This window comes from Eptatretus burgeri, unplaced genomic scaffold (assembly GCF_056783735.1).
Source record: "Eptatretus burgeri isolate ZD-2024b unplaced genomic scaffold, Ebu_testis_v1 Ebu_testis_scaffold_682, whole genome shotgun sequence".
Taxonomy (NCBI): Eukaryota; Metazoa; Chordata; class Myxini; order Myxiniformes; family Myxinidae; genus Eptatretus; species Eptatretus burgeri.
Window position 1 is genome coordinate 3,548 of NW_028222631.1, and position 26,047 is coordinate 29,594.

General features: G+C 42.7%; 1 protein-coding gene, 1 long non-coding RNA gene and 1 pseudogene across 2 annotated transcripts; 2 read left to right on the plus strand and 1 right to left on the minus strand.

Moving 5' to 3' along the window:
• The first annotated feature begins 1,041 nt into the window (after window positions 1-1,041).
• LOC147007100 (calcium/calmodulin-dependent protein kinase type 1B-like) lies at window positions 1,042-12,251 on the plus strand. Its single transcript, XM_085867552.1, has 9 exons — window positions 1,042-1,183; window positions 2,168-2,254; window positions 3,306-3,347; window positions 3,626-3,674; window positions 4,585-4,656; window positions 5,729-5,799; window positions 5,944-6,000; window positions 10,221-10,437; window positions 12,085-12,251. Exons 4-9 carry the CDS (start codon window positions 3,644-3,646, stop codon window positions 12,249-12,251), a joined length of 615 nt encoding a protein of 204 aa, XP_085723678.1. The 5' UTR covers window positions 1,042-1,183; window positions 2,168-2,254; window positions 3,306-3,347; window positions 3,626-3,643.
• A 933-nt stretch (window positions 12,252-13,184) lies between these two features.
• On the plus strand, window positions 13,185-16,110 carry LOC147007101 (uncharacterized). The gene is made up of 4 exons (XR_015054404.1): window positions 13,185-13,307; window positions 13,477-13,529; window positions 13,913-14,042; window positions 16,018-16,110. It is a non-coding gene; the product is annotated as an uncharacterized LOC147007101 (long non-coding RNA).
• A 2,134-nt stretch (window positions 16,111-18,244) lies between these two features.
• On the minus strand, window positions 18,245-25,497 carry LOC147007102 (SCAN domain-containing protein 3-like; annotated as a pseudogene).
• Between the last annotated feature and the right edge of the window lie 550 nt (window positions 25,498-26,047).

Below are 26,047 nucleotides of genomic sequence, written 5' to 3' on the forward strand. Positions count from 1 at the left end.
GAATTTCCAAGGAAACACTTGAATCGATGGAGGATGCCCAGTCTGCGGTTGGCTTTGGAGGCCAGCTTTGCAACATGGTTGACCCAGGAGAGGTGATGGTTGATCGCGAGGGTTGGATGCTCCAGAGACTGAACCCTCTCCAATGGCTAACCATGATAATAGATGTAAGTGGGTTAGCTTGATCATTCCAGAGCGACAGTGTGAGTCATTTTCTAGAATTGAAGGCAATGTTTAATTTAAAAGACCAGCATCTAATTAATTCCAGATTGGTTGAGTGGTGCACCTGCACCCTCTTATGATGGTTGGTGTTTCATGGTCCTGCCCTGTACATTTCTCACTTTTTATCACATGAATGTGTATTAATGTTCCCAAATTTCTCCCCTTTGTTCTCTCAGATATGAAAGTGAAAGCGTTTCTTGACTCTCACAGACATGTGCTGTTTGAGTACTTTCACTGTCATCATAGTATGCTCTGTGGATACGTGCATGAGAAAGTGTCCATTGAGGTATTGAAAAGCTGGCTTGCTGCAAAGAAAGGTGAGTTCCAAAGGCAGACTGTGAAGCTGAGGTCAGGAGGCTTGGGAGAGAGTGCGCAATGATCACATCTGTCCACCGGACAAACTTTTGTTTTCATGATATTTAATGCTATCTCGAATGTAACAGCTTTTGTTTTCTTCTAATCTTTCCTCATTATTCAAGCCTGTTCTGGAACCATTTTGATTGTTCATGCTCGCAGTTGCTTTGTCTGGCTGACACGATGGCCTTGAGGTGCACACACTTGCCTCCAAGTTGTCTGGCCTGACTTTGATTCCTGACCCAGCCATAAACTGTCATACCTGTGTTTCATCAGTAAGGTCATTCACCAATGTGTGTGCCGTCCCTCGGATTTACATTAAACGGGCGTCCTGTCTTCTGGTATTAGTCAGTGGGCGTTAAATATCCCACGCTGTTCTTCACGAAGAGGTTGCGACCTTTCGTGGTGGTATTCAGTTCATTGATATTTTTGTGTCGCAATATCTGTTTTATGGTGATTTTGCCTCTTCTTTCCAGGATCTTCTCTCAGTCATGGTGAAGGTGATGAAGATGATGTTTGCCTCAACTCCACAGAATCTTCTCTCAGTCAGAGTAAAGATGAGAGTGCTGACCATAAGGAGTGTGAGTCGAATGAGGACAAGCCTGTTGTGGTAAGCAAGAAATTGGATTATCTTTATACTGTACAGTTATGACCTGGTTTGCGTCGAGGAAGTGTTCCTGAAAAGTGTGACGATTATTGAAATGACGTAAATCCGAGCAATTTTTGTCATAAGAATTAATGGAATAAGCGAGGGCTGCGTTCCCAACGTCACCACTTCAAGTATTATATTTCACTTTTTACCGATGATATTACCATTTTTGATTAATAACAGTTATATTGAAGTACGGTACAGAACTTGTTTCGGTAATTTTGTGATCTCCCGATTTCATACTTTAATGATGTATTCTGACATCTTTATCAGTCTTGTAAGTTCTGAAAACGTTTGAGAATTAAAGGTGTGGCTTTTTACAGCAACATAAATGTGAGTTGAGTTGACACAAGTTAGATAGTGGTGGTAATGACGTGACGACGTAAATCGGGGTATTACTTATTTATTTATGATAGCAATAATTTCCTCCTTTTTAGTTCGAATGAGATTTATTGGAGTCGTTGATGAGAGGTAAACAGGATTGTCTGGAGGTATGCACACTCCTCTCTGAGCTCTCAAGCCGAGGATTGAATCTCCAGCTGTGTTGCCAGCAAAAACTCTCATCCTGGTGTTTTATAGGGAGGGTGAATCATCAATGTGTGTGCCGTCCCTCGGATGGACGTTCGACGAGGAACCTCATCTGTCTGGATGAGTCGGTGGACGTTAATGATCCCACGCTGTCCTTCGTGAAGAGTAGGCGAACTATTGCCGGCACCATGAACAAATTTTAAATTCTTTCCCTGACTTCCTGAGCCGGAGTGGTGACTTTACCAGCATTGTGGCCTTGTAACTGCTTCAGCAGCACCAACTCTCTGCCTCAAGTATGGTACATGAATCTGATGATGATTATTGAGTTAATGTGAAATAATCATTGAAACACGACTTCATTATTTCTCTTATTTTCCCAAAGGACTGTTGTCAAGCTGTGTTTGTGCCTGTTTTCAGATCGGGAACTGGGAGATTATCTCCAAAATTGGAGAGGGGGGTTGTGGAGTCGTCTACAAAGCAAAGAACGTCTACTCTGAAGAAGAGGTACAACATTGTGGTATACTTCCTGTGTCTTCCTTTCACCTTCTAGGAGCTGGAACAGCTCATGAGAGATCGAAGCAGCACACAGGGGAAAACACAGACAGCAGTTTTGAGGGGTGTGACAGAGGGACACACAGAAGAAGAATGAGAGCAAAGGAATCGGGACATTCTCCTCCATCTGAATTTGTCTCCCTCATTTCTGTTTCAATGAAATTTGCTTTTTCTTGAGACTTGTCAGCCCCACATCATTCCTGGAGAAGATTACATCATAGATGTGATGACAATGGACACGTAACATGTAATTAGTGACAGATGATGGCTGGCTGTCAGAAATCTCAGTAAAAATAATGGGGAAAACCCATTGAAGCAGCTCCTTCCTTCCTATCATTGTGATTCCTCAACTGATGAAGTATCCGGATGTATTGTTTTTGGGTTGTCCGTCCGTCTGTGCTAGTTTTCTCTCCAATTGCTTATCTGATCGACACAATTTTCACCACAGGTGCGACTCAAAATGTTTTAATGACAATTATGATGTCATAGGTCATGTGTTGTGGCAGCCATGTTTGGAAAAAGGGAAAAATTGGGACCTCTGTTTCTCCGAAACTGCTCCATGGACAAAAAGTGGAATGTATCACATGTCAAGTACTCCACATGGGAAATATGTATGATATTTTGATAATGTCATTGGTGGCGTTGTTAGGACATCATAATTGCGTGCGTCGAATGCTTTATCCGATCAGTCTGAAAATCTTCTTCTCCGTAATGGCTGAACAGATCGAGGCAAAACTTTACAGGTGTTATCACCTATCCATGAAGAACAAAAAGTTTTCCACCTATCATGTCATTGGTCACATGAAGCATTCAATAGTCTACCTACTCTCCTTTTCATCGTCCATCGATGTAAAGTTCCTTTCTGTCTTTTAGCTCCTCTTTGGACCTCTCTATAAATTGATACAATCATTGTAAATCACGATACACCGATTTCATATATTTTACTCGCTTTCCCACATTGTAACCAAGATCTTCTCATGTGACCTCTTGTCATCTCTTTCAGGTGATTGTGAAGGAAGCAATTTATGTGAAAGGTGTCAAAGAAGTAAGTTCTGTGAACATGGAGATGATGTTGTTTTAACTGCTGAACCAATACAGTTTAATTTACCTCTGAACTGTCCTGGTAGATCTTTTATCTCTGATAGATATTTAATGCTTATTGGCACTTAAGGCTGAGTCTCTCTGTGCGAGTAACAATGTTGTGGTGAGAGCAATGAGGGTAAGTTAACCTTCATACATCTTCTGGAATGAATTTGTTCAATTTTCTTTTCCTCTTTTCTCTTTCTTTTTAAAGAATTTTAAAAATATTCTTTTCTTTTGTAGCTCCGGAAAGAAGCTGAGATGATGAAGTCACTAAATCATAAAAACATTCGTAAGTACAGATTTCACTCAAATTTATCGCAGTCGGAACAAAAAAGGTGACAAATTGCTTTTGTGGCATGAATTTCTCACTTATCAGTCAACAATTTCACTTTTGTTAAACTCAAACAAAATCAAAGTTCAAGTTTGCAAAAACATCCTTTTTGATCCGTCTCTTCATACTTTGTCACAAAATGCTGGTGCTGCTTCAGCACCTTCCTGAGCAAAGGTTATACTTGGATGGTTTACCATTGCCTTCCCAGCAGTAGTTGGAGCAGGAATCTGTAATTTGGCCAGGGTGCTGGCGATAGCTCGGAAAATGTAGGGTCTTTAACGCCCACCATCTAATTCTGGTAGATGGAATTCCAGTTTAACATCCGTCCAAGGGATGGCACACACACATTGAATCACTGTGCCTGGGAAACACCAGGATGACAGTTTAAAGCTGGGCCGAGTTTCAAACCCAGGCGAGACAGCTTCAAGGCGAGTCTGCGTACATCTATGGCTTCAGGCAATCCTGTCAGCTCCCTTTTAGATTGCATGGTCTTCAATAGAAATGTCGCTTCCACTTAATCATATCATGCATCGGAGTGGCGACCTGGAGTCGTCTTATCGCAATAATTCTCATCAGTTTGCTTCAAACCTTCGTCCACTCTTCACTAATTGGGATTCATACATTCACTGCCCATGCAACAAACACCCATACTTATTTTATCGATTTCCTGATGAGTGGTGGGTGTTGCCCAAATATTTACAGATGTGATCATGAATGGTGAAGGACCACATTGATCCTCACCTGTTGACTACTTCTCATTTGCAGGGTCACACTAAATTTGCATGTTCATGTTGTTTTAAGATGCTTCACCTTTGGTGAGTTTCTTACATCATCTTAACTTGTGCTCCACTGTCTTGTTTCCACACAGGGAAGTTGATTGACGTCCATGAAAGTCCGGCGTTTAACAGAGTGCTCCTCATTCTGGAGTATGTGAATGGAGGTGAGCTTTCTGACTCATTTTGCTGAAAATCCAGTTTTTGTCCATGAAGTTCATTTTTACTTGAGCAGATTAATAATTTAGTCAGACACGAGAAGTGGTTCAGAGTCTTGATTTTTTTAGGCCTCAACATCAGCCATGATGGGGATCATAAATAAAAGCTGTTTCCAAACTGAGCTGCAGACTCCATCATTCCAAATAATTCCTTAAACTCGTCGTCTATAAAGTGTTTCTGCATCGTGCAATGGAGATGTATTGGGAGGTTTATATTCCACAGAATCCAGGAGATCCGTTTTTGATTCTGCAACCTCTCACGCCGGTGATGAGATGGCAGCACCACAAACTGATCTGGATTCTGTGGAATATATTGCTCAACATTATCATCATATCACGTGATGAGGCTGAAACAAATGGCCAGTTCCTCTCACATGGCAGATGGGTTGACTCCTTTCATTTCTGTGGCCTATCAAAGGAACACGGGGTCTTGGAAGAGTGAGGGTAACACCGTATTCACAGTGGGACCATAGTTGGACACAAACAAGGGAACGACTGAACTGGAAGAGAAAAAAACCAGAGGACGGGATGTTGTTCTGCACATATGGAGCAACATGTCTCACGCTCAATATTTGAGCCTTTGCAGTCGAGCTCCGCCTGTCTCCTCACCCCTCTGACCATCTCCCGTTCCTCCAGTACAGACAAGTTCTTCCAGTAGCCCTTCCTGGTTCAACTAAACGTATTCACTTTCCACACACTTCGACTCTTTTGTTCCTCTTTTCTTACATTTGTGCAACTGCCCTCGAGAAACTATTCAATCACATTCTCCCCTTCAAGACTTCAAGTTTGCGGTGCACCACCATCTCATGTCATCCTTGGTAACTTTCCTCAATAATTTTTCTGTCCCCTTGCTCTTCCAGGACCTTCGATTTTGCAAACAGTTTTCATCTTTATCGTTTTGTGTTTAATAATAAAACATCCAAATCTTCAAAAACAAAACAACTTTTCCTGGACTCGTGTTTTCTAAGAAATGAAAAATCTCATCGTCTTGCCCTTGTATGTTTCTGTTTGATGTGTGCAGCTTCACTCTCTAGCCAACTTGCTGTGTGGGGAAAACTTGAAGAAAGCCAGGCGTGGCATATCATGGAGCAGGTGAGCTGAAAGAGCTTTTAGCATCAGTCTGATGTTGATGACGTGTTTTGAAATATGACCACCAAATATAATTGAACTCAAAATTGTAAAATCTCAACAATTACAATCTGCTCCATGTTTTAATATGTTTTCTCCTCCTTCCAGCTGGCTTCTGCTTTTGCATATTTGCACAGTTTGAACATCGTGCATCGGGATATAAAGGTAACCAACTATACCAGTGTCGTCTGCGATACTTTCTGTGTAACTCTGCAACGAAAACCATTTTTTATGCAGCACAGAAAGGACGGAATGGGGGGTGAGGGAAGTGGGTTAGTAGAGGGAGCAGGAAAGAACAGAATTCATATTGTTGGGTAATGATCAACAAAGGTGGCAGGTTTATATGGGTGGGGGAGGGGGGGTGCCTATTTCACACACTGATCTTTTTGTGCTCGTTACACAATTAATGAAACCCTCAACATAACTCGAAAGGAAGATAATAGAATTAAATATCCATTCCAGTTTAGTTGCAGTCTGTGAAAAACAGAACCACCCATTGGTGGAATGTGTTTAATTTTGATATCTATATTCACGTCGGCATTGTGAAGATGTTGTTGTGCATTTTCTCCTTGAAGGCTGCCCGTTTCTCTGATACTAAACTCGCTGTTACTTTATCCCAATCTATGGCACTTCTCTCCTCGTGCACTCAAAATTTGCCTCCTGACGTCTTATAACCTCGTTCTACAATCTCTGAATCATCTTACAGAATACACTTGCACACCCCCTGTTATGGTCACCTGTCCATAAATGCTGTTCTTCCTCAACCTGCTCATGAGGGATATTACCTTATGAGAGGTCCAGCACTCCACTCCTACTCATGGGATTTTCGACAAACCGGATTAAAAAGCAATCCTGGACTAGATCAAGAAACTCCTCTCTGTTCTGCTCTTTCCCTGTTCTTGGACCCAATCTCACCCTGGCAAATTAATATTGTTGGGGGTCGGGTGAGAAGACCACGAGGGGGAAAAGCTATCTCGGCACCCACCAGACTCCCCGGAATCGTCGGCCGTCGCACATGGACAATTCCGTGATGCGGCGGGCCGCTTAACTGACCGTGGACGTCAATAACTCAACCGCGTGACCTAGCGTCCTCCCGTCTATGGGTTAACTGGGTTACCAAATTAATCAGGTGATTTAATTACCGGGGAACACGACCTCGGTACGCCTTGTCCGGACCGGATCACTTTACCAGATCGAATGCAGCCGAGCGACACTGCCAAGTATGAGCGACACTGTTGGGAATAAAGTCCCGGCTAAGCTAGGATTCGGACCATGCTGGATCAATGAAAGAAAAGAGAAAACCGAGCTGGGAACATTTCTTTTCATCACTTATTTACAATGGGGCGAGGTAAGGTCTGTGGTGATAACAAAAGATTTATTGGGGTGTGCAAGCAGAGATAGGGAAGAAAGGTGTGGTGCGGCAATATACAAGCAACTTATGAAAGCGGACGCAGAGCAGACGGAACACGAAAATGAGATTAATAATAATCTTCTGCAGGCTAACTTAAATTGACAGGCACCATGACACACACCCACGCACACACACTGACACAGAAAACCCGATGCATTGAAGCAAGACAGGAGAGGAGTTGAGGCTACGGTCTCTCGGTACCTTTGTATAATTGATTGCCCGAACGCGCCACCAATACGTTCCGGGGGAATGATCCATGGTGTGGTATGCCCCTGACAGCTGGCGCGTCGGCTGTTGCGTCGGGCTGCTCGCGTCGAGACCGTGGGCGTGAAGGAGGGGCTTAAGTTGGGAGAATGGAGTCAGACCGAGTGGACGGAGTGGTAGGCGGGCCAGGTGGGTGGGTGGAGTCAGCGTTGTGTGGGTGGGGAAGAGGAGTCGGAGTCGAAGTGATGACGACAGCAGGCGGAGTCGAAGTCCAGCTTGAGCGCGAGGTGAGAAAGAGAGCGATCAAAGGCTCTGCTCGGACCTTTTGTAGGCCCCGCGGCGCGGAGCGGGGGGCCACCCCGATGCGTTGTGTCGTCACCCGTACCGGGCGCTCTAAGTGGCCCCGACCCCCTGCGCGGCCCGGTCGCGATGGCCGGAAACTGCAACATTCCATTTCCGGCAAGATGACCCCACGCCGCAAAAATATCCCGCTCTGACCTCACGACATGACACGAATCACCCACACCGAACTCCACGACATGACTCGAATCACCCACACCGAACTCCACGCCATGAATTGCCTTGCACGAACCCCCGGGCCATGCCCTTATGACCGGCCGAGAGTCCCTCATGCCTGCTCGGACGCCCCGACCAGCGCGGGTCAACGCGCCTGCTCCGTGTGTGCCACGCGGCCCAAGCTGCACAACATGCCTCCGCCCGATCTCAGCCTCGCTGGCCGTAGAGGCAAGAAAACAATCGCCATCTGTGGGAAACTTCCGCGGCCGCCAGCGAGGACCCAAGGTATGACGTTATGGCGAACCATGCACAGACAGTAAGATGTGTCCATTCGTCTGCCTTCAAGCACATTCCATTCAGTGTGCATAGATCCGCCATTACGCACATGACCAGCGCTCGTGTTCGCCCGATTCTGCTGTCGTCTGCGTGGGATGAAACCTGATTGATATACTTAGTCCAGAAATGGGTTTAAGAGTATGTGCCGCCGTATCATGCAAAGGTGGCGTGGTGTTTCCTTTCTCTGATCGGCCTCGATTGAAGGATCGCTTGAGGACAGGAGCTCTGTGCTGTCGATGCTCATGTGGTGTTTGAACGTCCTTTCTAAGGTGCTGTTTCTTCCATCTCCTCCGTACGTGTTCCGTGCAGCGTGGGCGTCATGTTGAGTGTGCTTTCTATGGAGGGGTGTCCAGCGTAATGCCTGCTTGGCCTTTGCTGAGGACCCATCTCACAGTGAAGGGTGCACTTGGCTCAGATTTACCTCAGGAATAATCAGAAAAGAAGAGTAGTAATGAAATTAGAAATGAAATGACGAAGAAATGATGTAAGCAAACCTCGCTACGATATCCTCACAACGCACGCTCCTATTGTCCCACGAGACAAAAGGAAAGGGACTATCTACACGTATATTAATGGAATAACTGTCTTGGGACCACTTTATGTTGGATGCACGCGGTTCTGAGAACCGCAACATTATCATCCACAATAAGTACTCTTCCCTTATCACAAGCCTTTCTGAATTCTTTACAAACCTTTCTTTATTACTCTTCCCTCACACCAGGAACCTGATATACATTCTTATCTGGACAGTTCAAGGAACACGATACCATGCACAGTGTTCAACTTGGAGTTTTTTTCAATTTTGTGTTTTACCACCATTTTCTCCAGCAGCTATTACATCACCCAATCTAACACGTTACTTTATTTCTTCGTGCCTGTTGTATGCGTCCATAATGATGTCCTTAAAAACAGTAAGTTTCCTGCTCGGAATGATTTCCAATTTTGTTTGATTGCCAGGCAGGCAGACAGTGTAAAAATATTGTCTCCTCTCTGTGTATGCGTGACTTGGGATGAATTGAGAACCAAAATACCGTACGGTAGAACGGTGGACTTGTCTTTATATTCACTCACAGATAGCCGTCTACAATGGGTAAGCGGGGCAGGACGGTTCACAATACTCGGTTACGGGAGTTTCTTTGGATGTTTTGCGCCGCATTCAACAGCTCAGTTCATATTGGTAGTGTGTCTGGGTGCTCTTGGTAGCGTTTGAGACCGGTCGCTTTAGATTGTTGGCCTTGACACATCGTGCCGGATGAGTAACACGAACAATTTGACATATTCATCGTTTCTGTATTACCTCCATAAACAGATTAACAACATGGCAGGATAAAAGTCGTAAATGCTGAGTTGAACAAACGTCCTGAACTCATGGACCTAGTTTAGTAAAGCGCGTCGTCTGGGACCCCTTGCCGTCGGTTTGCCGCCGAACGCTGCTGATTGTGACGTCATCGATTCCCTCTTTGAAAATTCTCTATATTCGATTTTTTGAATCTGCTATCACCTGCGTAAATACATGGAACACATAATGTAAAGATTTCGGAAGTATGAACAGAATATGTTCGGAGAAAAGTGTGTTATAAGTTCCAGGCTTTCGCCCATTTTCTTATGATGTACCGATTCATGTTCAAAATATAACACTTGATTTACATCGGCTGTTCCTCGATCATAAACGAACGATGATAAACGGATAAGATGGACGGACGGACAGACAGACATGAAGCAATTGCTTCATCCTGCTTTTCACTTAGTGTGCTTGGGGTAACGACTCTTCCATCCCTCGTCTCAATCCACACAGAACCCTCAAATTTGGATCTTTCTTTTCACACATTTTACTTTTGTGTGAAATCAGACAAATTTAGATCTTTATCATGAACGGTTTGATGTGTTTTTAACATGTTGATTTCTGTTTATTCTCCAGCTTCTAAACGTGCTTTATAGCAGGGGGCTTGTGAAGGTCATCGACTTTGGCTCTTCTCAATCTTTCATTCACGGTGAAAAGGTTCGTGGCTACTTTGGCACACCTGGATATATGGCACCAGAAATCTCAAAGAATGGCTGTGAAGGTCCCCCAATCGACGTGTGGGCGCTTGGTATCCTGTACACGACATTATTCGTTGGACTTCATTTTGATGGACGTAATATCGTTGAAGTGAGTATTCTTTATGAGGTTGTGAGGTTGTGTTGAGTGTTGAATGAAGGGAGTGTTGAGGGTTTGGTTCGGGATTGTTGTGTTGAGGGTGTATTGTGTTGAAGGATATGTTTTGTTGTGATATATCTGATGGTTTGAAGCTGGGATGTTGTTGATTGGCTTGTTCCTCACATGCCATGATGGAAGCACAGGTCATGGCGATGCTTTTGATGTAAAGATCTCTTAATTTGACGAGTGGACGTTCCACTGGATATTCCTGTTTGGAGGCATGATCTATTTTCTTCCACACTGTGGAACGAGACAAATGATTGGTTCATCCTTCTCTTCTGTTCTCTTTTATAATTATTGTTTATTGCTGGTTTTCCCTTCTTTTTGGGTCATCTCTTCGAGCATGACCTAATAATATGAGTGTCAATGTCCTTCGATCCGTCCGTCCGTCCGTTCACAATGAAGTTGAAGCGGGAGATCAGGTCATTCGTGATCCTGATAGAGGTCGATGAGACGTACACGATGGTATGACTTTCAAGGTCACCGAAGGTCAAGGTCAAGGTCACGAGGCCTTTGAAGTTGCGAAAATGACGATTTTCAAATTCTATCTCCTCCGCCATTTCTCAAGCGATCTTGAATTTGATTGTAGCATATGAATCTATGGGACAATATCTAAATATGGTCTGGCCGGATTTTCGATATTCGCTTTCGTTTTCATGTCACGTGACTTCAAAGTTGGCAAAAAATGCGAAAATGACGATTTTCAAAATCTATCTCCTCCTACATTTCTCAAGCGATCTTGAATTTGGTTGTGGCATATAAATCTATGGGACAATATCTAAATTTGGTCTGGACGGATTTTTGAATTTCGCTTTCGTTTTTGCGTCACATGACTTCAAAGTTTGCAAAAACTGCCCTTCCTTCAGGAGGCAATATATTCTCTACTGGGCATGGTAAAAGTTAGTGAATGGTGTCATTGCATAGCAGCTCACCTTGTATATTTATACATTTTCCGCCGAAGGTGCAAAAGTTTCAAAACCCGAAATGTAAACCTCGGCATTTATTTTCAAAATATAATTTCATGCACGCGCGCCAAAATGCCGAGTCATCTTTAACCAAACTGCGCAGTAGTCTTCGGTCATAACTGAACATTGAGAACTTGTGGTATTTTAGAGATGACCGTCACCCCCACACAGGGGTAATTTTTATGTGTAATTTCAACACAATGCACTGAAAATTTGGATCATATTTTGGTGACGTTTCATTTTGTTTGTCAAAGATTTGAGCTTTCACAAATCTATTTAACTAGTTGTCAGCGTCCACCACTAACTACCCTTCACTTGCTGTGGAACGTCAGCCGAGGCCCTTGTGTGATTGAGGTGAAAACAGAATTTACTGTAAGTTTGAGTCAATACAAAGTTCAGGACAATATTTTCATTCTCATTATCTTCAATTTCGTCCATTGTTGATACGCCGCATGTGATGAGATTAGAGATTGTGTAAGCCTCTTTTTCTCAAGCCTGAGATGAGAAAAGCTTTCAAACAAATACAGCCCAAGCTCGTGTTTTTTTCATAGAAAATCGTTTCCCAGGGATTATTATTGGAAAGTTGAGCGAAATTAATTCGGTATTCTGGCCTTTCCCAGTTTTCTTTGGTCTGCGCTCAAACTTTGGCTTCAAACCATCTGTAGGTGCCAAGTGTATTGTGCTCACGCCTGTGCAGCGTGCTCTGTTCACCTCCTTTCCCAACACCAAGGAAAGACTCATCAACTTGTATTTTATGGCCTTCAAAGCTATCCCACAACCAAGTTGACGAAGTAGGATATTGTGTGTGCAATGGTCAAAGCTAAGTTCATGCAAAGTCACATGATATTTGAATGGAAAATGCGGCTGGCATTCCAAAACGTCTGTTTTCTGAAGACATGGGTTGCAGGTTGTTTCACGTCTCAGGAATAAATGGCCTCGATCTCTCTTCTCTCACCCTCGGCTCAATAACCCCACAAAGACTTCAAATACAGTTATTGAGTTGAGAGCGTTTGTTTTTCAGCTTTGAATTTTTTTTTTCTGTTTTACAGAATAACTTTTTTGATGAATCACATGTATGTTATTGGTTTACAGTCAAGTTATGGTTATTGCATCAGTGAGTTCTTGTTTGGAATGTGTTTGTGACCTTCCCCACCAAAGGTGGAAGTTGGTTATGTTTTCACCCCTGTATATCTGTTTGTTTGTGTGCACATTGTCTCAAAAACTTGCGGACGCATTCGGATGAAATTTGTTGGACAGGTTAGTTGTGTGACTTGGACGAATTGATTAGATTTTGGTGAAGATCTGGACGTGACTACTGGAAATTTAAAAGTGATTTTTTTACCATTGAGAAATGGGACAAAACTGATATGTTGCAGGACATCTCAAAAAGTTAGATTCGGATTCAGACGAAACTTGGTGGACAGGTTGGGTGTGTGACATGGACGAAGATTTGATTTTGGTAAAGATAGGACTCCGGATCCGGATACGATATTTTTTTTCATTTTTAAAGCGATTCTTCATTCTTGAGAGATGGGGATAAAAGTGAGATATAGCATGATATTTCAAAAAATTAATGGGCCTGATATGTTCCACTGGATCAGGCATAGTGTGGCGGAGGTATGCGCTCTCCCGACAACCCTGGTATTCATATAAATATGTGTTCCATTGTGAAGATGGTTGAGGATTCTGTCACAAATACATTGGTTTTGCTTTTCTGCAGATGTCACCTGACAAGAGTGACTACAATGTGGTGTACAGCCCACCACCCTCTGCGAGTGAGGCATTGGTTTCCCTTCTGACTGGGATGCTTCGGAAGGATCCTCTGGAACGACTCACTATGCAGGTGAGGGTTTGATTATGTTTTCAACTATTTTATTGACATGAACAAAAATGTTCACACATGCTGAGGTTGCTGACCTCCTGTTATTGTGGATGAAAATGCGATTGCTCACAAGTGGAGGAGTTTCCTGATTTTCTTTATCTTTGATTCCAACATATCCATTGTTTTGCAGGAGATTGTGAATCACCCGTGGTTCGAAGAAAATCGCCACATGTTATTTTGAAGGTAAGCAGCCCTCCTTTTTACTTATTATTATTATTTTTAAATATCTTCTGTTCTTATATCGTTTCTCCGTAACATGAAGCCTCATGGAAGAGCAAGGTGATGGAGAACATAAACTGATAATCAGACAGCTGGGTAACGATTGGACAAAATATACATGAATTTCTGGTTCCGGGTCTGAGTGCATTCGACTTGGATCATGGAGTGCCTCTTTACGGTTTATCAAAGCTCCGTTTTCGGACCATATCATATCCATTGGATCTCTCCATTATCTTTTCGTCCCTGTGTTATTTGTGTTTTTGTCCAATTTTTCTGTGTTTAACCTTTTCTTCTTGTGGCGATTTGTCAAATTTGTGTCCCTGTGAATGTCTGCCCTACTCAAACAGGAAAAAGATTTGGGATGGTTTGAGATGGTGGAGAACAGCAGTCTTGAAGACTTGGAGTGAATCATGAGATCGAAAAAAATGCAGAAGTTGGTTACACAGGCGGCAAAAAGAGGAGGAAAAAAAAGTAGAGGTGAGCAGTGATTCCTCATTTTGAGACTTTGAACAGAAGAGAGTTGTGGTGGACCGCATGCACCCTGTAGATACCAGGGGAGGGGGGAGGAGATCAGAAACGAGGGCGGTAGAAGACAGGTGTTTATTTCCATGTCCCCAAACTAACAGAGTGAGGACAGTATGACTATCGGCATTCCCGATCGTCCAAATGACCATCTCGCTGTGATTCAATCACGAGTTATCGCTGAGAATGAACCCTTGTAAATGTCACTGAAAATTTACTTTTTGTAAACTCAGCTGTTTACATTGCAGATGCAGGATTGAACGAGAGAGAACAATTACAAAAATATAAGAGATTATTTGCTCTCTTTTTTTGGTGTATAAGTCGACAATTTTTCTCCTGCAAGGCAGGCAACTCGACTTGCACTCAGAATGGATGTATCTCCATTTTAAGACATTGAATTGCAAAAATGATTTTTTTTTTTCAAAGTCTGATATTTTCTGAAATGAATTGCAAAATTGTTAATTTAATAAACACTGCAGAAAGTTTCCCTTTGACATCATGGATGCATTCCCAGAAATTGCGACATTCAACAACATAACATAAAGCGGACAAAATATTCCCGTCGAAGTGTGAAAATGGAAGGATGCGTTCCCATGGCACATTTTCGGTCACTCTTACACCGAACATAACTGTAGCTGCACTTAACCACATATTAGGGAAAAATAATGAACAAATCAACAAGGAACACAAATTAAATGCACAAATGTATGTCTGTATGTGGAGATATGTATATATATATTTATTTATATACATATGTTTGCATGTTTGGATGTATGTATGTTTGGATGTATGTATGTATGTATATATATATATATATATATATATATATATATATATATATATATATATATATATATATATATATATATATATACACATACATACAGGGTGAGTCTGAAGTAGCATCCGATTTCAGTCAGTCGATTGTTTTCCATTTTTATTCCAGAGTACAAGAAGGTAGAAATAAATGAATGACATGTTTCACTCACCATTTATTCAAGAAAACATTATTACGGAACTTTAACAAGCTGTTTTACTTGCAATTTTCAAAGTGCCCTCCCTCGTGATTGATGCACAATTGCAGCCGAGCAGGCACAGAGCGGCACACACGTTCAGCGATTAGCTGGAGTCTCTGGAACTCCTTTTCCCAACCAGGAGGGTTCTGGTGTTGAATGGTGTGATTTTGAAAAAGTAAATGCTCTCCCAAGAAATGACATCATTGATCGACCTGTCAGAGTTCAGAGTGTGCCTGTTTGGATGAGATATTATGTTCGATACGAAGTGTGTTGTACATGGAATACCAAGATTAATACGTTTCCATTTAAAGATACTGTCAGTGGACGTGACTGCTTGATATACTGTGTCTCTACGATTGCACGAGGAGTAGAAGTTAAGTTAATTGTCATCGAGCTGTTATTTCATTGTAACTGAGTATTAGCATCTTTTGTTTTGGAGAGAGGGGAACAAGGTGTCTCGCCGCATTGTATTTATATGGCCACGTGCTATGCGGATGATGGCATGACGTCATCACGCCATTGTGAAGGGAAGGATTGGAGGCTGCTTGAGCTTTGGATTGAAATGGTTGCTATTGGAGTTCCAGGCAGTACCGACGTTTCTACTGCTTTCTTCAGGCTATAAAAACATAACGTGACCCAACTCATCCACCAGGTTTTGTCCGAATCCGTCCAACTTTTGAGATGTCCTGCTCACAGATAAGAAAACAAACAGGCGTGAAAATACAACCTCCATTCACCTTCGACAGAGGCAAACACTTGCAGTACGTGTGTGTGTGTGTGTGTGTGTGTGTGTGTGTGTGTGTGTGTGTGTGTGTGTGTGTGTGTGTGTGTGTGTGTGTGTGTGTGTGTGTGTGTGTGTGTGTGTGTGTGTGTGTGTCGGTGCAACTTTGTGATTCTGTTGTCATGGCATGCAGGACCCAGATGCTGAGTTTATCAGGAAAAGTGGACATTCCATCAAGCACTTCCAGTCAACCTCGGGAACAAGCGTGAGAAGAAAAAGGTTGAAGTGATCTGTTTTGCCATCACTGATTTGAGGTGATATTGTTTGTGTGATATTTGTGTGAACATAAATGCTTGTTGATAATGAAAAAATCCATATCACTGGGGTGGTGTTCATTCTCGTGACTTTTGATGAATCGATAAAATGAAGACCAGTTCAAGAAGTCTCACCAGGAAAAAGAGGGAAAAATACAACGAGATGTCCAGGCCAACACAGTCAAGTGGCTTTCGGTGTCCCATGAAGAAATGTTGAGGAGACTCTGGTCCAGAAAGTATAACACATGTGTCTGAGGTTTTTATTGCTGCTTCCAAACTAGGTCCTGACTACGTAGGTTTATGCTGTCATCGTTGAATGTACTGACAAACGGTATAGCAACTCAACATCAGTAAGTGGAGCAAAGGACCTCAGGAAGACTTTCTACCCAAGTTTATGCACACCATTGTGAAGAGAAATTTCTGGATCTGCAAAACCTGTGATCGTGCTCGAAAACAAGGGAAAATGCCTGCTCAGGCTTAAGTCAACGACTTGGATCTTGTCTTCATCCAAAATTAGTTGGTGGACTTTCAATCATTTCAAAATTCAGCTGATCTCACTGAGACTGACATTCATGAAAATGGTGCCACTTTCTTGTCAGAGAAGATATGGGAGTTAGGTCGACAGCACATTGCCAGGCAGCTTGAGGAAAACCAAATCGTTTTATATGCATATATATATATATATATATATATATATATATATATATATATATATATATATATATATATATATATATTTTTTATATATATATAGATACCTCCTCTCTCTCTCTCTCCCTCCCCTCCCCAACCTCACGGAGTGTATTGCGACGTGTGGTGAGGCGTCGCTCTCCTCCCGCCTTCCTCGCTTTCCTCCCCCCCCGTCTCCCCCCTTTATTTTGCAGGAAGATGGCTCCCACCAAACTGAGGAAATGTACACCAAGCGAACTTGACAAAAATGACATGCGAAAGCTGCATCCAGAGCATCCATAACTCAACAGAAAAAAGCAAGACAAGAAGTAAATACAGCAACAATGACTGCATTCTGCTCTCCAGTACCTGCAATCTCAGTCATTGTGTTGTACTTCCGTCGGTTGTCCATCCTATCTGGTTGAGGACACAGATCAAGCCGATGAAACCTTTGTTGCCCCTGTGTGAAGCGGAGCCATCGCCGTAAAATACAAAACACACAGGAAATGGCACTTTGTGTTGAGGCGCGGCGGTGATGGTCATGTTTAACCCTCGACCAGTCAAAGATCTCCGGGGGGTTAAACACGGCAAGGTAAGCCTTGGTCTTATTTGCTGTCTCCCACCTTTCTTTCTCTTTCGTCCCACCCACTCTTCTCACCCCCCTCCGCCTTCCCTCTCTCTGTCCCCCTCTCCACACTCTGCCCCCCCTCTCTTCCGCCGTTCCTCTCTCCCCCTCCCTCCCCCCACCCCTGTCTCTCTGCCCCACCTCTTCGTATTCCCATCAGCAAAGCGACGGATGGTATTGTTGTGGGGCCGAGTGTCGGCGGCGAGCACGACCAAAGGTGGAGCAGTAGATTCGGCTCCACCGAACACCCGGAATGTAGATCTTGCTTCTCGGAGAGGTCCGAAAGGCACGGGTCCCTTACAGCAGTGCTTCTCAAACTCTGATGTGGCGGACCGGTTGTTTTTTTTTCCAATGTGCCAGGGACCGGTACCATATTTGTGCCATATTATTATTTGTTTATGATCCGAGAAAATATTGTTTGAACATCCGTAGTAATATTAATTTTACAGGCAAAATATAAAAATATAATGAATATAATAAAAGTTGACACATTTTTTGATATATATTTTGTCAACGAGTAATACAGTATTACAATATTAACAAAATATATAAAAAAAATCAGACGAGCTCAGCCTTCAAACATAGATATTATAAACATATGTATACCAGTACATAAGTAAAAAAATGAAAAATTATAAGGAATAAGGTCGGTTGAAAAAATAATATATTTTAGTTATCTTAAACTCCAGTGAATAAAGACATAAAAAGAAAGATTGAAAGGAAATCGGTAACATTACATTGAAGACAACTTTGAAAATGTCGTTATGTTAAAATCTGAAATTGATGATATAGGCATGTTAAATCCTGAACTTTTACTCATGTGAAAGGTGAGCCTGCACCTTCTTTGTCAGCTTATCCAATCATGATTCAATTGAGGACAGTGCCACGTGCAATGGAGAATGAATGTCCACACTATTCGTTTACTTTGTCTTAATGATGCTCATCGTTGAGAAGCCAGTCTCGCTGAGGTAGGTTGAAGGAAATGGGAGAAGAGTTTTCAGAGCAATTTCAGTAAGCTTAGGATATTCTGCTTTCACTTTTATCCAAAAAGAAGCAAGTGCTGTTGTAGTTTTGAAACTCCTCTTCAATCCTTCGTCAGCAGACAGCTCCAACAATTTATCCTCCATAGTGACACCTAAGTCATCTCTCAATGGCATAAATGGATTTCGGATCCATTCATCCCCTTTCCGTGGATCTTCTTCTTCTGGAAAGTAATGCTGAAAACTTTCTGCCAAATTCGTCAAGTGTTCTCTGATGACATTTCATAGAGATGTAACATTAAGGTCTTCTCCTGCATCAGCGATGACTGCCGCTAATTGGTGAAACATGTCATAACAATCTATTGACACTCGACTCTTCCATGCTTCGAGCTTTCGTTTTTTTTCCGTTGATCTTGTCTGCCATTGTAAAACACGAAGCCATCCTTCCCTGCATGGAGGTGTTGAGATCATTAAAGATGACAAAGATATCAGCCAAATAAGCCGGCTTGGCTCGCCAATTCACATCTCGGAACAATTGTGACCATTTTGGTTTTTTGTCCTGAAGAAACTCGGCCAGTTCGTTTCGTAGTTCAAATACTCTTGACAGGACTTTTGCCCTTGATAACCAACGTACATCGGCATGCAACAGGAGCTGTTTATGATCAGCTCCCATATCATCACATAATGCAGCGAATCGTCTCAAATTTAGAGCATTTGTCTTTTACATGATTCACAAGTTTTACAACCTCGCTGAGCACACTGTTTAGTTCAATTGACATTTTTTTTGTTGCAAGACTTTCTCGGTGAAGGAAGCAGTGCATTGACTTCCATTCTGGGGCAAGCGCCCTGATCTGGGTAACCACTCCTGAATGCCGTCCTATCATTGCGGCAGCGCCATCAGAACATACACCGACGCAAAACTTCATATCCAACCCACATTTGTTAACGATGTAGTCGCTCAGTCTTGAACACTTCAGAACTAGTTGTTTTTGTTGGTAGTGAAGCAGAGAAAAAAAACTCTTCCTTCAAATCACCCTCATGTTCAAAGTGCACATACACCATCACAATTGCCATATTAACAATGTCTGTGCATTCATCAAGCTGCAAAGAAAAGTACTTTGCGAACTGAATCTGTCCTATGAGTTGATCTTCCATATCCTGAGCCAGATCGTTAATTCGTTGAGCTATAGTGTCATTTGAAAGTGGCACCTGAGCCACTTTCCTTGCAGCCACCTCACCCAGCATTTCCATGCAGACATCTTTACTACAGCCTATCACTAGCGTCTCACTGATTGTGTATGGCTTTTTAGCCTGAGCAACTCGAAGTGCTACTTTATAAGAAGCCTGCAAAGCACAAGTATTTATGTGTGACACTTCACAGATCTGTTTCTGACGGCCTTTTAAATCAACATGCTTTCTTTCAAAGAACTCTTTTGACTTTGAACTCATTTCTTTATGTTTTTTATTTCAATGCCTCTTGAGGTTTGACGGCTTCATTGAGTCGTTAGCCAACACATCTCCACAAATAACACACTGCAGTTTTGGCACTCCCCATCATTCGTGGCTACAAAACCGAATTGAATGTATGAGGAGTCATATTTCCGAGTAAAGCTCGTACTAATTATTTTTGCCGGCAACACTTCAGCTTCATTTACATCACCGTCATTTGATTCAGAATTACTTGTGTGGTCAGCAACCGAATTTCTCGGCTTTATAAACATGTCCATTGGGCCTCGCTTCACCATCTGTAAATTAGAGATAAAAATAATTGACATAAATTCCATAACCCTGGAATGATGGACTGAAATAATGCTTATTTGTAATATTTGAGCTAATATTTGAACTGTATATCGTAGAATCAGTGCAAATAGAATATAAACCAGCGAGTTGGTGTCAAAGCCACCCAATGCTTGCCTGTTTATACATTTATCATTTTTAAAAGACATCTAATAATATTTTTTATAAAGCATTGCAGTGAAGTCTGATCCAAATAATTTTAAAGCAATGCAAGTCTGAAGACGACGATGGTTCACGAGCGGTATTTGACGATGTAGATTGTTTCAGAAGTCAAGGATGAGATAATGTGATAATGTTTGACCAAGTTATAAAAATGATCAACATGATGTGGCACGAGTGACAGGTTATCAGCTGCAAAATGTCGAAAACCCGGTTTCGTTCAACAACTTTTAAAAATTTGACCTTTGCATAACCTTTAAAGGTCACAAAACAATGTTGTGGACATTAAAATAAGGAAACAGGATACGTGCTCGAGCTTATTGGAGTTAGTTCGTCGAAGAAGGTCGGAAACCCGGTTCGATTCCCACAACTTTGAAAATTTGACCTTTGTGACCTCAAAGGTCAAAGGTCAAGGATTATGACCTTTGGTGCAAACCTTCCTCTGGAACATTCCAGAAACAATATAACGTCATATAGGCTATATGGCATTTCGCACCATTCGGATTATCCATACTTTGATGAAATCAGAGTAAAAACAAACTTGAAGGGAGCGCCACGGGCAAGGTGTTTGAGATAGAGCAAAATTGTTTCAAGACTTTAGGTGGGGAATGACCTCAAGATTATGCATAAAAAATATTGTCATCCTCGCTCTCAAAGTTTGGGCGGTCGTATGATTTTTATGTCAAAATTCGAAATTTTCTAAGTTCGTGACCTTGTGACCTTGACCTTGGGACGAAAATGAAAAATTGAGCTCCATGGGGCTATGCAGGTGCCATTGGGCTAACCAAATACCGAAACCCCTGCCATATTCGACAAACACCCTCGGAGAAGATGCAAATTGAAATCGGCTATCCCCTAAAAACACAATTCGCAATTTTCTAAGTTTGTGACCTTGTGGCCTTGACCTTGGGATGAAAATGAAAAATCGAGCTCTGTGGGGCTATGCAGGTGCCATTGGGCTCACCAAATACCAAAACCCCTGCCAGATTCGACAAATCCCTCGGAGAATAAATTTTTTACGTCAAAATTCGCAATTTTCGAAGTTCGTGACCTTGTGACGAAAATGAAAAATCGAGCTCTGTGGGGCAATGCAGGTGCCATTGTGCTAACCAAATACCGAAACCCATCAGATTCGACAAACCCCCTTGGAGAAGATGCAAATTGAAATCGGCTACCCCCTAAAAACATGTTTTTTCGGCGCGGCTCCGCCCATAATGGGCACACCACGCCCATTTTCAGGAAAACACAACGAGATCATGATATAAACCTCCCACCAAAATTTTGTCAGGATTGGATCAAAACCCACGGAGCTATGCTCGGGACAGACAGACAGATAGACAGACAGACACACAACAATAACGAATCTCGTGGTCACTTATTTTTTTCGTGAACCAATATGTATTTGTATATTGTAATCAGTAAAAAATAGTGTGGCAGATAAAAACATTTGAAAGTAAAAAACTTTATTTTTTAATTTCAACTTCACAACATCAACAAGTGGTGCCAGGCACAACAAATCCCACCCATTTAAGGCATAAAGTTATTTTGGGGATCAAATTTAAATTTGATACATCCTTAACCTGAATGTTGATTATAAGGAATAATTTAGTCTTAGTTTGAAGTCAATTAAACCATTTTTGACGAAGTTATGAGCGAAAAACGATTTTGATCTTTTCGTGACCTTGACCTTGACCTTTGATCCAATTGGACCCAAAAGTTAATGGGGTCGTCTAAAGTTCATTGCCCACCTGTGGATTAAATTTGATAGTGTTTGCTGAAGCCGTTTTGCCGTAAATTTGCTAACAGACAGACAGAGAAACAAACAGACAAACAAACCGGACGATTACAATATCCCGCTCCCTCCTTCCAGGGGGTGGGATAATAATATACCCCAAAGGAACCTCCATGCCAAATATCAGCATCCGAGTACACATATTAAATGAATGGCAAGCTTCCAAATAACTTGCACCAAAAACTTTAACATTTTCACGCTGACGCTCACGCTCACGCCGGGGGTATCGCTATTGCTCTCTGTTCCTCGAACAGGCGAGCTAAAAATCAACAATACAATAAAATTCGAAACAAAAGATCATGAAACAACCTCTCGTGATAATAGCTTCAAAAATCAATATTTCCATTAAACCTATGTTATTTTCCAACCTTTACCTGAGTCCCACAGACAATGCGCGCAAAATTATAATGAAATACCAAGAATCCCGATTGGACAGGTCCTTCATGGGTTCGCCCCTTTCTGGGCGGAATCTCGGCCAGGCCGAGAAAGCCCGCCCACTCCACGCGTGTTTGAGGAAGGTGAACGGTGGTACAGCCAAGAAGAAATTGGAATGTTTGGGGAAGCCGAGGAACTGGAACTGCTGCAAGATTTTGCCTCGGAAACACGAGGTTCCTGAGATGCAGGTGGACAGTGGATCGTGATGGGGGATGGGATATAAAGATTTATTACCCTAACTAAAAAAACATCGCAACGCACCCCAGTCTCTACCCACTAAACACAAGGAAGGGATCTGTCTACACTTGTACTTAATGGCATAACTGACTTTGGGACAACTGTATGTTTGGATGCTGACGGTTCCTAGAACCATATCACACGAATAACTTAACTACTGTTGGTATTAGGAGTTTTCAACAGTTTTTCTAAAATATAAAGAAACAATACGAATATTTTAAAACTTTCATGGCAACTGTACAATTATAATCACACCCATTTTGGCAAAACAAAAGCGCACCGTCTGGCAACTCTGCTGAAATTCACATATTACCTTCACGTTCGGTTCTGGCATAACTTCCAACGTTGACAGACTTCTCTCTCTCTCTTGTATTTTAAATTTGGCGGCTTAAATATATTATTTTTCAAGATTTTATACATTTTCATTTCATACATTACATGTTATATATTATGATAAAGTGAAACTGGAAACGAGCCGCGGACCGGCAGTCGATGACTCCCGTACCGGCACCGGTCCATGTACCACCACTTTGAGTTGCAGTGTCCTGGAAGATAAAGAAAATATGATCACATTTGTACAGGTAATGTTTTCAAACAACGGTTTTCCTTGCTACGAATTGAAGCATCATATCTTCCAATGTTGAAAATTTTGGAATAAAGTGATTCCAACCCATCATTTTTGATGGGCTTTTATACTGGTGTCTGTCATATGAGCTGTAAACCGCAGCCCCTGGCAAGGGAGCAGGGCATGTGGGAGCGGAAGCGGAGCACGGCAGTGAATCTGTGTGGGGCGACGGTGGGATACCGTGCCGAGTGACATTGCATGCCCATGCTGTTCATTAAAGCTGTTGATCTCCTACCATGAGACGTGGAGCCATCTTATTACATGGCGGCAGCCAAAGGGGAAACTACGAACCTGATTGGAACCCCATATTGGGATTATTGGCCAAGTGCACAATGGCGGACACGCCCATCATGCCATGCACGGATTAAACCAGCGCCGAACTCGGCGAAGCCTTCGAGCTTTTCAGGAAGCATACCCAACTGTACTTTTCTGTGAAGGATGTAGCAGGTGAAAAATAGACCACATTCACCTCCTATCAGATGAGGAAGGGTTGATATGCTACAGTTTGTTGGGCCTTGATAACACTCATGGCGCAAGGCTGAACACTGATGCCAGCAGTGATTTGGTCGCGCTTTGAAACTCAACTGAAACCCCAGGCCAATTACCGTGTGACTCGTTTCTGCCTACATCGATTCAAGCAGGACGATGATGAAACAATGGACAATTTCATCTCGAGATGCCACCGGCAAGTGAGCAAATGCAAGTTCTAGACCCCAAAGGCGGATGAGTGCATAATAGAACAGCTTATTGCGGGGACACTGTATCAGGAGCTGCAGAAAGAGCTCCTTGTGAAGAACGAAACTCTCACATTGGACAAAGTCCTGGAAATATGTCAGGCACATGAGGACTCTGTCACTCACATGCAGAAGTTCACCCAGTCCGAGTGAACTGCAACTAACAGCTTGGTTTGCCCTGGGAACCAAAGGGCAAAGATCCTTCAACTGAAAGCCCATCCACACCCTGGGGAGAGATGAAGAACTCAACAAGGACTGCAACATGTTGAGCTTCACCACCATTAAAATCTACAGCCAGACCATCATTTCCCAGTGAGAGATTTTCAGTTACTTGGCAATTTCACAATCTGGCCAAGCCGGTATTCACTCCCTGAGGGTCAAGGTCAACACTGGGGCAGAGAGCAATACCTTTCCCCCCTCAGATATACAGGCCAATGTATCCCCAAAACATCAACTCATCTGGGCTGCCGCTGCCTGGCTATGTTCAAGAGAAAGCCCAGACAATATTAACAGCCTACAACAGTTTGCAAATTCGGCACCCTGATTGGCCCCCTGCAAGAAATGGAATACCCAGTGGGTTGACGCTGAGTTTTTAATTGTCAACGCCGCTGGCCCTGCAATCCTTGGCCTGTCCGCCTGTAGGGACCTTCAACCAGTCACCCTCCACTGCTTGCTGAAGGAAAACTGTGCAACTGACAAGCCAATTCACACATTGGACAACCTGCTGGTCACTTATCCAGACTAATTTAATAATATCAGCTATTTCAAAGGCCAGTATCACGACGTAGTAGACCCCAGGGTGCCCCCTGTAATACATGCACTATGTAGATGCTCCAACCAGATGACAGACTAAGTAAAATCAGAACTGGACAGAATGCTGAGACAGGGCAACATACGGAAGGTCGACGAGCCTACAAACTGGGTCAGCAGTCTCATCTGCATGTAGAAAACAAATGGCGAACTTAGACTATGTTTGGACCCAAAAGACTTGAATCACGCCACCAAGACGTCCCACCACCATATTCCCACGCTCGAAGAGCTGACTCATAAGTTTGCAGGCTCAATCGTTTTCTCCAAGATGGATGCCAAAATTGGATCCTGGTTCATTAAGCTTTATCATCCCTCCCAGCTACTCGTGATCTTCAACTCGTCATGTGGTGGTTACTGCTTCCAGTGAATGCCATTTGGACTTGTGATGTCCCAGGACGTCTTGCAGGTCAAGATATACCAAATTCTCGAGCAATGCCCAGGTATCATCAGCATTGCAGATGATGCTGCTGTCTTTCGCAAAACGGGGCAAGAACATGACCGAAACCTTCAATGTTGTCGCTTGACATGAAAACATTAATTTTTATGACAAAAGTGTCAAACTTGGCATACGGCTTCTTCAGACGATTAAATACAAATTTAGAAGGCGAGCCCGGACAAGAGATTTTTGTGGTTTTTGAAAGCGAAAGAAAAATCGCGCCGGGACGACATGACCACGTCCAAATCGTGCTCCTTTTTCCCGCTGGAGGATGGGACAACTTGCAACAAAATGGCGGCTTACACATGGGTAAGTTGGAAATTCGAAGTTTTCTCGATCATTTTTGCTCAGAATAGACGACTAACGTGACCGTATCGTGACATTTATCAGATTTCGCTCATTAATGAACATTCATTTTGATAGATTTGGAATAATCTGGTCACTCCTTGCATCCTGACGTGCATTGTGTTGCTTTTATCACCGACTGCTGCAGCCCACCGTGCCATCCATCGTCAGTCGGTCTCCCCACACCCCAGGCCGTGAATTTTAGGCCTGTTGCGGAGAACACTCCTCATGAAGTATTTTCTGAGAATAGCGTTTGTTTCTCCTT

Coding starts and splice junctions, on each gene's coding strand:
- LOC147007100 (XM_085867552.1), top strand. CDS start 3,644: ATGATGAAGTCACTAAATCATAAAAACATTC. Junction 3,675..4,584: donor ACTAAATCATAAAAACATTC/GTAAGTACAGAT, acceptor GTTTCCACACAG/GGAAGTTGATTGACGTCCAT. Junction 10,438..12,084: donor TGGACTTCATTTTGATGGAC/GTAATATCGTTG, acceptor GGCCTTTCCCAG/TTTTCTTTGGTCTGCGCTCA.